At 46.1% G+C, this 14,856-nt stretch overlaps 1 protein-coding gene across 2 annotated transcripts in view; it reads left to right on the top strand.

Moving 5' to 3' along the window:
- The window catches only part of EXOC4 (exocyst complex component 4), a 394,793-nt gene that overhangs the window by 97,362 nt on the left and 282,575 nt on the right, over positions 1-14,856 (top strand). For both annotated transcript variants that reach the window (XM_061467959.1, XM_061467960.1), the window contains exon 8: positions 10,614-10,759. In XM_061467959.1, the coding sequence (XP_061323943.1) occupies positions 10,614-10,759 (146 nt within the window). The remainder of the gene's footprint in view (positions 1-10,613; positions 10,760-14,856) is intronic.

Genomic DNA, 14,856 nt, shown 5'->3' with positions numbered 1-14,856 from the left:
CCTAGTGCACTATACACGTGTACTAGATTTACTCCTGATGAAGATGTTTGTCTGCTTTTGGCTGGTGATAATTGATGGGCTGTACCCTCCAGGGCAGTAAATCTCAGCAAGTCAGATTTATGAGGACCCTTGTGTTCATTTGGCAGCATGACGCTTGTTCCAGGGATAAACTGAGCGAGCAGGGGGAAAGCTGACACCTTGAAAAATGCTGTATCCTATTTCTCAACTGGACTCCTGCAGTTTTAGAGCCATAAAACTTCCCTCCTTGTTACGTGGGACGAGAGGCTTGAAGAGCTTGCTTTTGGTGGGGAGCTGAGGACCGGGAGACGTGCAGGTGTTTCCTCAGGGCAGAATCCCAAGGCATTTTTGTTCTCCCGTGCTTGGAGGGATATTGCACGTTTTTGTCAAGTGCCTGATTAAATTTGACATTTGAAAATAGAACTTCACACAGAAATAAGTACTGTACTTGTGAGGCTTTAATTAAGATGTTTAGTTCCTGTCAAGGTTGGTAGTTTCTCTTTCCTGTTAAGGGCAATACATCTTCCAGTGCTGAAATCTCAGGAACCTGTACTTAACCTTTAATCGTCATTCCATTTACATAGAATTCTGATTAACAACTTTTAAAGTTCAGGAGCTGCAACTAAATGCAGTTAAAGCCCTTTTGGAGTCTGTTATTAAGAGCTGGCATTTAGTGAAGACGGGGGGCACAGCACTGTTACCATCTACACTAGAGCAGGGTGTCTTAAGCAATTAGTTGAAGGCATGAAATACATGGAGTGTGCTGTATTACCCGTGAGTTAACACAGTTGGTATTTGAAGAGCGTGCTGCCTTCTCCTGCCTTTGCTGCTACTGGATTCTGTGTGCCACTTTGAGTAGCAGAAGCTCAGATGAAGTGGGTTGAAGCATAAAATGCTTCTCCTACACATTAGAATTGCATATTTCTTCCCTAAGAAGATGCTTTGAAAGGTGCGTGGATAGTAGACGTAAACCGTGAGCAAATATATCCTCTGTGATTTAAAAATGTTTAGCTTTTCCTTCAGTCATAAACATAAGTTTGTCTCCTCCCCGTCTCCAAGCTATGCAGAGCCAGTGAAGCTCAGCTAAATTATAATTGCAGAGCAGAAAGCTGCACTCAATTACCTGTTCAACTCTTACATTCCTCCTTGACCTTTTTATATGCTACATGAACAAAAAGTCCAGTCAAACTGAAAGACAGCATGTTTAAGTCTCGCAGGGAAATACTTTTTGTGCTCTGAAGCAAGTGGTAATTATGCCTTTCTGTTCTTTACTTTTTGGTCCATTTTAGAATACAGTTGGTTATGCATCCTCTGCATCATATTGGACTGTATGTATCTTACAGCTTCCTATTAATCATATATCAGAAGTACCATGTGCTAAAGATCAGAAAATCCCAGACTGGTTTGGGTTGGAAGGGACCTCAAAGCTCCTCCAGTTCCAACCCCTGCCACAGGCAGGGACACCTTCCACTAGAGCAGCTTGCTCCAAGCCCCATCCATGGCATACATCCAAAACATGGATTTTCTTTGGAGGGCATGAATAATCTCACTGCTTTCTTGTGGTGACCACCTTCATTTGGGGCTTTTAGTGGTTTTCTCTTAAGGGTCTGATAGAAACCAGGCAAGCAGCCTGGTTCCTGGGGTCGTTTCTTGTAGCATGATCTCTATTTGCAGAACAGCTGAGGTGCCTGGAGTGAAATAAATGCTGTCTGCTTGGTTTGTGATCCAGTTATTCAAGTTGACTGTTGGTAGCGTAAATGAATTTGTCAGCAGTATTTGTTCCTCTGTTATTAAATAAAGAAAACAGCAGAACTCCTGGGAAAGATGGAACAAACCTCAGCCCAGCTCCTGCTCTGCTTTATGGAGGCTAAGTGACTGAATTTCAATGAAAATGGCTTCAAACTTCATGTGTCACTAAACTGGAAATGACCTTCATCATGGACCTCTGTATGAGCTGGCACAGATTGTTGGTTACATGGATATCAAAGCAACTAAAGTTAGAAAACAATTGCAAACCTCCCTCGAGGACTTGAGGGAGAGGGAGTCCTCCTTCAGCATCATGTGCCTGCTTACATGGAAGCTAAGGTTACCTGATGCAGTGTCTCAGCAGCCTTTTAGCTGCTTATTTTCTGAGCCACAAGTGTAAGTTGAGACTTGTGCTGTTGATGCTGCATGGGAGTGGGGTGAAGTTAGTAATGGGGGGCCCTGAGAGACAACAGGCTCAATAGGAGTGAACAGTGTGCAGCTCTGGCAATGAAAGCCAACAGGGTACTAGGGAACATCAACAAGGGCATCACCAGCAGAGATAAAGGTATTGCTGCCCCACTCGATGTTTGTCAGGCCACACCTGGAATACTGGGTTCAGTTTTAGTCCCTGTTCTACATGTGGACAGACTGAAGAGGGTCCCGAGAAGAGCCACAAAGATGATCAAAGGACTGGGCAGTGTGTGAGGAAAGGCTGAGAGAGCTGGGACTGATCAGCCTGGAGAAAAGAAGGCTTAAGGGAGACTTTATCCTCATTTCCCAGTATTTAAAGGCTGGCTCCAAAGAAGATGGAGACTCCCTTTTTACAAGGAGTCATGTGGAAAAGACAAGGAGCGATGGCACAGGTTATTCCTGGGGAGAAACTGGTTGAGCACAAGAGAACATTTTTCACCATGAGAACAATCAGCCACTGGAATAATCTCCCCAGTGGTAGGTCCCCCAGCGCTGGACACGGTGAAAGCTTAGCTGGACAGGATGCTGGGACATGTAGTCTAGACCATGCTTTGCCTAGAAAGGTTGGACCAGATGATCCTTGAGGTCCCTTCCAACCTCTATTGCTGTGATTCTGTGATAATGACACATCACAGGGGTGTTGATACAGCAGAGGGTCACATTAGTGAACATGTGCAGCAAACACCACTGTTGAAATCATTATGCTGGGCACTTGTTACTGAACCAGATCCCTTTCTGGATGGATGTGTAAGCTGTCGAGGAGGGAAAATGAAATGAGGGCTGGCTCATTTGAGAAGCCTACAGTCCAATACTGACGGCTGTGACAGCACAGAATGGTTTCTGCTTTTGCTGTGCTAGCAGCTGTGAAACCCATTACATTGGTATATGTGTCTCGAGTGACTTCACCTCATCTCTGCACCGAGTCAGAGCCTGTGGTGCTGAGGATATAACGTCCACGCACACGATAGCAAAAGCTTGTGAAATGAGAAGGTTCTGGTTTCCAAAGTAATGAGCAGGTGCGGGATTCATTGCCTGTTAAAGCAGCTTTTAAGAAGTGGTGGTTTGAAAGTAGTTTGGAGGTTCCTTCCCTCCCTCCCTTCCTTCTTTCCTCCCTGGAGGTAGATGCACATTCACAGGTCTACAGTAATAACTTGTGCTAATTCAGTTAGCATTGATAATGAATGAAGTAGCAGTGGCTCAGTGTTATCGGAGTGTTATCTCAAGAGTTGTGGAGTTATTTCTTACTCTTTCTAGCCCCAAAAATGAAAAAACAAAAGGGATTCTTCCTTCTTGTACAATAATGGGATTGGGCGATGCCTGGAGAGAATTAATTGTGGCAGGGTTTTTATTACTTGGTTTCAGTTAAATTAATTTCATGGGCAGCAAGAGGATTAGATAAAGCAGGTTGTGCAGCATGAAACAGTATTCACAGCACCTAAAAACTGGCTTTCTTCTTGCAGACTTACCTTATTGCTTTGTCCTTGCCATGTTTGCCGTGTGTGGACTCTGTCCCTCTTCTCAGTGTGCTCCATCTTACACAGAAGACTCTGTGCTCATAGAATTCAATCAATTCTTACATTCTGGGGGGGTTCAATGCCACAATTACTAGCATTTTAATTATTAAGACTTTTGATAGAGCAGATTATTGGGTTATTAGCCACAAACTACAGTCTTGCATAGAGTGATGCTGCTTTCCTTGCTTTATTCTGGTACTTGCTGGTAGATACCTCCAGAGCTTCAGGAATGATGCCTTCTTCTGTATGTTTCCCAAGAAATACGTGCATCCTACTTGAACTCCCAGCGTTTTCCTTTCAGGAATCATTTGCTTTTGTTTTCACTGACCCTGAAATCCTCTGTGGCTGGAAATCATCAGCTCAATAATGTGACTTTCTTCAGTGCAGGCATCGTTGTTTGCTGTCTCTAGGCATCACTATGGGATGTAGGATAATTTAAATCTGCTGGAAGGTGTCCCTGCCCGTGGCAGGGGTTGGAGCTGGAGGAGCTTTCAGGTCCCTTCCAACCCAAACCAGTCTGGGATTCTATGATTCTCAGATGCTGACAGTATTATTTCTGTGGGTTGTTTTTTTTTTGCCTCTTAAGTTTCCTCAGAGTACAAGTGAAGTAACCTTCATTGGTAGTTTCATGGCCAGTGGTTGCCAAAGACAAACCTGGATGAGAAGTTTCCACTGGCACAAACCTGTTCACCAAGCACAGATGTTACCAGTAACTAAAGGTACTGTGTAGCAATAGCACTTTGAAATCTAAGGGTTCCTTCATGCAAGAGCCTGAGAGGTGCCTTGAATGCTGCGACAGCAGAGCCCCAGATGTGGTGATCTTCTCACCTGACCTCGATGTGAAACAAGCCATGGTCCTTTCTTCAATATGTTCCTGTTTGAAAGAGGTGCATGCTTTAGGCATCCAGTCTCTACTAGGGTTGGGGAGGTGGGGGGAATGATTGATGGACAATAGAGTGTAACCTTTGATGTAAGTGGTTAATTATGCTCTGGGAATGTCTCCTGACCATTCATCACGGCCTGTCCGGCTTCAACTTTCCAGTCTTTGGAGTTTTTGATATAAAAGTCATTAGTGAGGATGTTTTTCATCAGTTCAGTGCCCTCCGATGCACACTTGCAGGCTGCTCCGCTAACCTCTTCTCCTTCTCTTCGCTAAGCTAATGAGACTGAGCTCATGGCTTCTGGGTGTTCCACTCTAAGTAGTGCCTTCCAGACTTTTAGTAACTTCCAGGCTTCTGGTGAGCACCCTTCCACCCCCCCCCTTTCCCTCATCTCTCGTTGTTTCTGAGTGCCAGGCTCTCATTTGGCATTCCAGATGTGACAACAGTACGGAGCAATGGTGTAAACTTTTACTTCTGATGAAGCTCTCTGCTTTATGTAGCCATTTCCAATTAGCTGATTAATACCCATCATCTCAATGCGACCATTTCTGCTGTTGATTAGCTTCAATATTCCCAAATTTGCTGGAGTCACAACTCTACCCAATGATCCTACAGGTCATGATTTCATTTTTTTTACCCTAGGTTTAGAGATTTACCTCTGCTGACACTGAAATTCTTACAGGTGATTGATAATATGGAAAATAATAATAATGAAAAAGAAAATTATGTTCTGTTAACCATAGAACCCCAGAGTGGTTTGTGTTGGAAGGGACCTTAAAGCTCCTCCAGCTCCAACCCCTGCCACGGGCAGGGACACCTTCCACTAGAGCAGCTTGCTCCAAGCCCCTGTGTCCAACCTGGCCTTGAGCACTGCCAGGGATGGGGCAGCCACAGCTTCTCTGGGCACCCTGTGCCAGCGCCTCAGCACCCTCACAGGGAAGAGCTTCTGCCTAAGAGCTCATCTCATCTCCCCTCGGGCAGGTTAAAGCCATTCCCCTTGGCCTGTCCCTACAGGCCCTTGTCCCAAGCCCCTCTCCAGCTTTCCTGCAGCCCCTTTAGGCACTGGAGCTGCTCTAAGGTCTCCCCTTCAGGAGCCTTCTCTTCTCCAGGCTGAATAAGCTGTGTTCACATTATTATGTACTATTTTTCCTCAAAAAACATAATTGACAGACCTTTTGTTGTCATTGTATCCGTAGGAATCTGAGAGAGGAAAACTTCTCATCCATTCAATCCAGAAGGAATTGCTGCAGCCGCACTTGAATGTGTTTTCATGCTCTGATTTAACTTCTTCTCATTACTATCTTTTTAAAAATGAAGATGGACTGAACTTAGGCTGAAAATCAGTTTTCTTTCTAATAAAAAACAAGTGTTTTCTAATACTCTTGTATTTCCCTTGGAATATAGGGATAAGAGGAAAAGAGGAATTAAGCTTTCTGGGACCTTGCAAAATCTAGTATTTGTGGTTTCCTCATTTCCAGTTCCATGTTAAGGATTGTGTCAGGTACCTGCCCAGTTTTCTTTTAGGAGATGCTGTGTTGACTTTGAGTGTTCTGGCTTATGTCACATCCTTGGTGGAAATACGACTTTATCTCTGTTAATTTAAACCTCAATTTGTCATCATTATAAAAATACTGTTTAGCCAAGATCTATGTTCTGTTAATCAACGTCACTGGATTTGGATTCTATTATTCTTCCTTAATTCTTTATTAATAGAGTCTTCTATCATCTGTTCTGTGACTTAGTCCCTGATCAATATGAGGTGGAAAGGCCAGTAATTACCTGCTCATCCCATTTACCCTCACAACATTCATGGTGTGGTCTTAGCTTTCACCTGATTTTCTGGAGCCCTGAGATCCAGGAAGGCCTAATGAAAATCAGTGTTGCAGTGCAGGGTTTGGAAGTGTCATGATTTCCTGATGGAGCAAACTGTTCACACTCCAGCATCATCCTCAATGCAGAATGCATGAGGATGTGAAATACCTATTTGCAGCTTTTAATTGATGGAGTAGAGCTTATTCAGAGCTCGGGCCTCCTATCTACAACCTTACAAGAGGTACAAATGAGGAATGAGTGTAGCTGTCACCCTGTGACCATGTGTGTTTTATTGCTGGTGCGTTGCTCATAGGTCAGTCTTGGCTATGATAAGGTGTAATGGCTTACACAACATCTCAGGGGGCTCAGCTGAAGAAGAGAAATGTGGATCTGGAGAGTCACAGCAAGTGCAAGCAGACAAAGAAGCAAATTTGTTCTTGCCCCTTTGCAATTCAGAGAGGCAGAGTGGTGTCAGTTGTTATCAGCTCAAGTGTGATAGACGGGCTGCACATGCTGATATGACCTTTTGTAATCTGTGAATTTAATTAAGCCTCCAAATCCATAAGTATTGCTTTTTTCATCAAATACTTCATATTAATTTTCATTTCCAAAGAGCAGTTGAAGAAAGAGTGCTTTGTTCCCTTCCTTCATGTACAGCTTTATTTGTTTGACGTTGATAGAAAAACACTACATGGATGGCAGAATTCAACCATCGAGCAGAAAGTCAAAGCTCTTGTTGTAGATGAATGGGATGTTGCAAACTTTGCAGTCACTCATAAATCTTGCTGTACATCCGTGTGATTAATGTCTAACAAGGGTTTTGATTGATGGCTTAGCGACTACTAATCAGGTGTTATGGGACCAAATCATGAAATCCCTCACTTGGTTGGTTAAGGAAAGCTCCTGTTCGCTGAGATAGGCAGGAAAATGCCTGGTTTCTCTTTTAAGTGGATTTAAAGTTTTAGCTTCCTGTGGATTTTAATAAGTACATGGTCAGGTCACGGCTACTAACATTGAAATATGAAACTTATTAAAATCCTCTGCGAGGACTAGGAGAGTAGAACAACTAGATAACGTCAGCTGTCCAGCTGTAGGGAGTAAATGCGTAGAATTTCAGACAGGTTTGGATTGAAAGGAATGTTAAAGCTCCCCCACTTCCAACCCCTGCCACGGGCAGGGACACCTTCCACTAGAGCAGCTTGCTCCAAGCCCCTGTGTCCAACTTGGCCTTGAACACTGCCAGGGATGGGGCAGCCACAGCTTCTCTGGGCACCCTGTGCCAGCGCCTCAGCACCCTCACAGGGAAGAGCTTCTGCCTAAGAGCTCATCTCAGTCTCCCCTCTGGCAGGTTAAAGCCATTCCCCTTGGCCTGGCCCTACAGGCCCTTGTCCAAAGCCCCTCTCCAGCTTTCCTGCAGCCCCTTTAGGCACTGGAGCTGCTCTAAGGTCTCCCCTTCAGGAGCCTTCTCTTCTCCAGGCTGACCCAGCCCATCTCTCTCAGCCTGGCTCCAGAGCAGAGCTGCTCCAGCCCTCGCAGCATCTCCATGGCCTCCTCTGCACTCGCTCCAACAGCTCCACGTCCCTCTTGTGCTGCTGCCCCAGAGCTGGATCAGGACTGCAGGGGGGGTCTCCCCAGAGTGCAGCAGAGGGGCAGGATCCCCTCCCTGAGCTGCTGCTCACGCTCTGGGGGTGCAGCCCAGCACACGGAGGGGTTCTGGGCTTAAGTACACACTGAAGTTGGGTCATGGGGAGCTTCTCCTCAACCAACACCCCCAAGTCCTTCTCTTTGGGGCCGTTCCATCCAGCCTCCAATTCAGGCTGCTGACATTGAGTGAAGACCATGCATCATGCAGCGCATTGAGAAACAAAAGCTTTGGGCTGGTTTTGAGGCAAGTAGCTGACAAGATTTTGACTTGCCCTCGTGTTAATCTTACTGCTTCGAAATTGTAAGGGTCTTAATCTTTATGCTGCACTTATAAGCCAAATATATTGAGTGTTGAAGATCTCTCCTGTCTTAACTTCTCTGCCGCTTGGCCATGCATTGTATGTGCTCAGCCATGCTTACACTTAATTACTTTGTTCTGAAGAACGTGTGTAACTGTTGAATACGGGGCACTGGAGCAGAAAGAGCTTTGATCTGTCTCACACAGTTTCTGCTGGGCTTGGATTTTATACCTTAAAGATGAACTTGCAGAGTAGTTATAAAACCTGCCTATTTTCACTGCTTTTCCTGCTTTTGACTTGTTCAGAGCCTTGTGTATAACCATCCTGCCCTGCCTATTGAGTCATGCCTTAAATTAACATCTTTCTCTTCCTAATCTGCAGTGTTTTCAGAACAGTTCTTAATATCTCACCAAAACTTCATCTTCTGTTTCTCTATTTCCCTTCTTTAACCAAAGAATTCCTAGCATTCCTAGCTCAAACCTCTGTCAGTTTATTGTCATCTTAAAATCATAGAATCCCAGCCTGGTTTGGGTTGGAAGGGACCTTAAAGCTCCTCCAGTCCCAACCCCCTGCCACAGGCAGGGACACCTTCCACTAGAGCAGCTTGCTCCAAGCCCCTGTGTCCAACCTGGCCTTGAACACTGCCAGGGATGGGGCAGCCACAGCTTCTCTGGGCACCCTGTGCCAGCGCCTCAGCACCCTCACAGGGAAGAGCTTCTGCCTAAGAGCTCATCTCAGTCTCCCCTCTGGCAGGTTAAAGCCATTCCCCTTGGCCTACAAGGTCCCTACAGGTTTTTTTTAGCTATTGGAAGACTGATCTTGGAGCCAAGCACTCTATTACACACTTAACATTTCCTAGTCCTGGACCATAAAATGACACCAGAGTCATGGAATCCATTATAAATAGATTTCATCCATAATGGAAGAAATGAAGTGTTTTACTTGATTAAATTCGAGGTTTTAATTAGATTTTTGTGGCCATTTTGAGGTTGTTAATTCAAGTAGAGAAGATGAAATGCAAATAGGTGCATGCAAACGGATTTGGTAAATTACTGTTAAAAACGGGTGCAGTGATTGCTTTGACTCTTAACAATAAGCATCTCTTTTCAAAGCTTGTGCTCAGGTAAAGTTTTAATTGAGATGTTTTAGGGGGTGAAGTTTCTTTGTATTATTTTTGTTCTCCAGCTATCCTGAATTATTTCTAATTAGGGGCATGATACCATTTACCCAGGTATTTATTCCTGGGTGATCTATTTCAACTTAGCACATTACTGATGTATTCCTTTCACTACAGACAGCTCTCTTTGATGGGCTTTGATTATTAATGGTTATTAAAATGCCACACTATTACTAATAGCTTCCAAGTAGGTAGAACTTTCTGAAAGCAAATAGTGATTTTTGTGAATGCACTGGCAGAAGTTAATTTTTAAGGGGTTTCTTTACATCTTCATTTTAAAGGAAATTAGAAGGGAATAACTTGAAATCTGTTTCTGCTTCTGCACCATCGAGTTGCTCAAGTAGCATCAAATACCACGGTACCACTCGTGGCTGTGAGGTCTCACCAGCCCCCAGCCCCTTACTATGTTGGGCTGGAGGGAAATAATCCTCAACCACATTGGCAGGACTGGAAGCTTTGGGAATTCATGTTTTCAGTGGGAAAAGAACCAAGTTTGGTCTGGGAGCTGTTAAAGGGCAATTTTTGCAGCTCTGCCAGGGCTTCTTCCAGCATACGTGACCTGCAGCACATGGACTTGCTCAGATCCGTGGATGTTTTCTAGTCCTACATATAAATATATAGAAAATATATAGGAATACATAACCATATATAAAATAATGCTGTGGAAACTGAGCAGTTCAATATTGCCAACTTTTATGTTTTTAAGAGCTGTGGTGTGTCACCAACCAACAACCCGCTCACCATCTCCCCGCTTCCGTTCCTGATTTGAATCAGTTTGGGGAGGAGCAGGGGCTTCTTGCAAGTGACCTTTGGCACCAACAGGGTTTTGTAGCAGATTGAATTGGTCAAGTAATGTAAAATAAGCTTTTACCACATTAGAGACAGTGGCATATAAATCCCTAGGGTTACATTTCTGAAAGGAAAGCCTGGTTTCTGTTAATTTGAAAGACTTTTATTAGTTTTCCAGTCCTCACTGAAAATCCTCAACATTCACGTTCCATTATAATGCTGGTTTGTTTCAAATGCTGAGTGCCTCTTCCTTCATCTTCAGATGCTGCTGACAGAGTACCTGGACATGAAGAACACCCGCACCGCCTCGGAGCCATCCACCCAGCTCAGCTACACCAGCTCAGGGAGGGAGTTTGCTGCATTCTTTGCAAAGAAGAAACCCCAAAGACCTAAAACCCCTTTGTTCAAGTAAGTGCTGGGATGAGGTTAAAGCTGTGCCTGAGCTGTCTTTGATCCCTGAAATACTGCACAGTGCTGGCTGATAATCATGGAATGATTTGGGTTGGAAGGGACCTTAAAGCTCATCCAGTTCCAACCCTGCCACGGGCAGGGACCCCTTCCACTAGAGCAGCTTGCTCCAAGCCCCTGTGTCCAGCCTGGCCTTGAACACTGCCAGGGATGGGGCAGCCACAGTGTCCTGGGTTCAGCAGTAGCAGTGATGTTTTTTCCTTTGTGTTAACTGGTGCAGTGCTGTGTTTTGACTTCTAGTTTTGAGAACAGCATGAGCATGAGCCTCACAGAGTCCTTGGTCAGGGTAAACATCACTTAGCAACAACCGACAACATCGGCTTCACCAACGCTGTTCTCAAAACTAGAAGTCAAAACACAGCACTGCACCAGTTAACACAAAGGAAAAAACATGACTGCTACTGCTGAACCCAGGACACACAGCTTCTCTGGGCACCCTGTGCCAGCACCTCAGCACCCTCACAGGGAAGAGCTTCTGCCTTATCTCCAACCTGAACTTCCCCTGTTTCACTTTGAACCCATCACCCCTTGTCCTATCACTACAGTCCCTGATGAAGAGTCCCTCCCCAGCATCCTTGTAGCCCCCTTCAGACACTGGAAGCTGCTCTGAGGTCTCCACACAGCTTCTCTTCTCCAGGCTCAACAGCCCCAATGTTCTCAGCCTGTCTCCCTACGGGAGGTGCTCCAGTCCCTGAGCATCCTCGTGGCCTCCTATGGACTTGCTCCAAGTTCTTCTTATGTTGGAAATCGTGAGCAGAGAGCAGGGGAGGCCTTGAGGGGTGATCCTGAGGGGAGAGGTGGTGGGGTTGTGAGGGGCGATTGTGAGGAGGCAGAGTGTTGGCTGTGAAGGGCGAGGGGAGAGCAGGGGCTGCCATGAGGGGAGACTGTGAAGGGGACAGGAGGGGCAGCCATGAAGGGTGAGGAGAGAGGGGAGAGCAAGGGTAGGCAGGGGGGGTGAGGGGTGGCCATGTAAGGACTGAGATGGAGATTTAATACCCAAAGCTGAAGCCTCATTGAGTTTTCTGTTCCGGATCCATTGCTGGTGTTTAGAGTGTGGCTCCATCCACGGCTCATGTCAGGACTGGGATCCCATCGCACTGCTGCTGCAGAGCATGCAGTGATACACTGTGCCTTTCTTTATCCATGGTAAATTCAGGGCTTGTTAAGAGAGTGATAAAGGGGACTGGACAAAGAGAATTAAGATAACTGTATAATTACTATATAGACTAAGCTGTTAATCCTGTCACTAACTCCTTTAATTTAGAGTTCAGCATGGAAAGAATTAAGTGGTTGGGAGGAGAGTGTAAAAGAGAGGATGAGAAGCTGAGTGGTCAAAGAAAGGATTTGGGGAACAAATTAGATGTGCAAGAATAAAGAAGTAAGGGGGAGTTGTTGGTGGGCAGCACTGTTAGGAGAGGAGAGATGGTCTTGTTGCTGCACCACGATTCAGGGGCTGTGCTGAGTTTTCATCTCTTGCACTGACTGCATGTGCTGGGCCTCTGGAGGATTTTGGTCTCTGCTCTGGTGAGACACTCCCCCCCTCCAGTCCTGCATCCAGCTTCTCTACATGGGTTTTGAACACTTCCACAGGTGGTGATTCCAGCCTGTTCCAGTACCTGATCACCCTTAGGGCATGTGCATCTGGCGGCTGTACTCTTGAAGTACTGAAGACCGCAGTTAGAAATTGAGGCCTTCTGCATTGTCTTCTCCTCCTCTCACAGTCTATGTGATCTGTTATTAGAAGGTTAACTGTTGCCTGGATGGTATCAGAGCTACCTCCTGCCCCTGTCAATTCATTGTTATCCCCCCTTACCATCTTTTTTCATCACTCCTATGGCTGTTTGGGTTGAGAATTCCAATCTTAGAATTTACTCTGACTTGTAGATGTCTATTGGAGCAAAACAGGGCTTCTCACTTTTTCTTTACTGTGTCTCTTCTTGGGTGTCCATGGACCAGTTTCAGTTTGAGGAATAAGGATGCTGTTTCACCTGCATCAGTTTAAGGCTCTGTCTGATTGTATCAGCTGAGAATGAAGGTGGGTATAATTATTTACAGCTAAGGTGCAGAACCTCACAAGAGCAGCACGTCTCCTACCACTTGTGGTCTTGTCACCATGTCATTACCGTCACCGCAGTGACAGCAGCATTTATTGGCATCTCTTATTTGGTTATCTCTCTTCTGTCAGCTGTCACTATATCTATGGAAATCTCTGTTGAAATAGAATTTCTCAGTCCACTGAGGGACGTAAGTGTTTGATGGAGTGTTATTCTTGTCTCCTCTCCCATCTTCACTGCGTTTCGTGCCAAGGTTTTTCTTACCTTTCCATTAGCTCTGTCCAAACCAGAGGAGCCTTCAACTTGTCATCAGAATATCTGTGTTAATTCCTCACTGCACAAGTCACTTAGGGCAGGGCTCCACCTTGTGTTTTACTCATGGATGGATGCAGGTGGTTGTGCAGTGTTCTGTGATAGCCAGTGTTATAAATGCAAAGTAATTTTGCCCTGAGGAGAAGAACTTGGGGGTGTTGGTTGATGAGAAGCTCCCCATGACCCAGCTTCAGTGTATGCTTGAGCCCAGAACTCCCCTGTGTGCTGGGCTGCATCCCCAGAGCGTGAGCAGCAGCTCAGGGAGGGGATCCTGCCCCTCTGCTGTGCTCTGGGGAGACCCCCCCTGCAGTCCTGATCCAGCTCTGGGGCAGCAGCACAAGAGGGACGTGGAGCTGTTGGAGTGAGTGCAGAGGAGGCCACGGAGATGCTGCGAGGGCTGGAGCAGCTCTGCTCTGGAGCCAGGCTGAGAGAGCTGGGCTGGGTCAGCCTGGAGAAGAGAAGGCTCCTGAAGGGGAGACCTGAGAGCAGCTCCAGTGCCTAAAGGGGCTGCAGGAAAGCTGGAGAGGGGCTTGGGACAAGGGCCTGTAGGGCCAGGCCAAGGGGAATGGCTTTAACCTGCCAGAGGGGAGACTGAGATGAGCTCTTAGGCAGACGCTCTTCCCTGTTCAAGGCCAGGTTGGACACAGGGGCTTGGAGCAAGCTGCTCTAGTGGGAGGTGTCCCTGCCTGTGGCAGGGGTTGGAACTGGATGAGCTTTAAGGTTCCTTCCAACACAAACCAGTCTGGAATTCTACAATTCCATGATTTTCTTCCAAAAGGTAGCCAAGTAGAAACTGTGTGTCTGGGGGAAAGCAGTGAATGTGATGAGATCCTGCAGCAAGAGCCGGTGCAGGGCTTAGGAATAATCTGAGTTGCTGTCTCAAGGAGACAGAGATTTGTTGCGGTTGTTTGCCTTGACCTGATGCGTGTGGGCTTGGTGCCTGGAGAAGACCTCGAGGCCGTGGTGGTAACATTGTGCTTAGTATCTCACTAGGGGCAGAAGGGAGCACATCAGAAACACAGAGCCAAGAATTCCCTGTTCCTTTAATTAAAGTCTTAAGTGTTGCATTTTGATAGACTGTTACTAGCTCACTTGCAGTAATATTAACACTCACAGTCGCAATTAAAGCAGAAAAGCCTCATTAATAGTAATAACCTTAACACAATTGCATAAGAAACCTTAGAAATGCTTGTCCCTTTTCTCTGATGGGATGCTTGCGTTTCCAGGTGCCCTCTGGGCAACTCTTCCTTAGCAGAAGGGCTGGGGAGGGTGCGATGGGTGTCACAGCACAATATCAACATCTCGAGGTCTTGAAGAGTTTGATATTCATGAAAGATGTTTTCCCTCTAAGTCTGTTGTCTGCTTTGGTCATCTGAAGATGCTTTGTCCCCACCATCTGCCCCTTCTCCCTGGTCCCTAGCACCCAGCCTGGGCACACAAAGGGTTGGTGTTTGCTGGGCAGAGCCTGCCTGGGGCGGCAGCCCTTGGCCATGCCGAGTGTCCCCAGCCCTGAGCTCAGGCGGGTCGGGCACGAGGCCCTTGGCCATGGGATACTGGTGACCACAGGGACACCCAGCTCAGGGCACAGCGAGCCCAAGAATAGTGACAGGACAAGGGGTAACGGGTTAAAACTGAAACAGGGGAAGTTTAGATTGGATCTAAGGAGGAAAT

The sequence above is a fragment of the Pezoporus flaviventris genome, unplaced genomic scaffold (assembly GCF_033815535.1).
Source record: "Pezoporus flaviventris isolate CSIRO_AGI_PZ_B2104156 unplaced genomic scaffold, CSIRO_AGI_Pfla_v1 ptg000046l, whole genome shotgun sequence".
NCBI classification, from domain to species: domain Eukaryota; kingdom Metazoa; phylum Chordata; class Aves; order Psittaciformes; family Psittacidae; genus Pezoporus; species Pezoporus flaviventris.
Note: the sequence above shows the minus strand (reverse complement) of the source record. Positions and strands in the feature narration are given on the sequence as shown.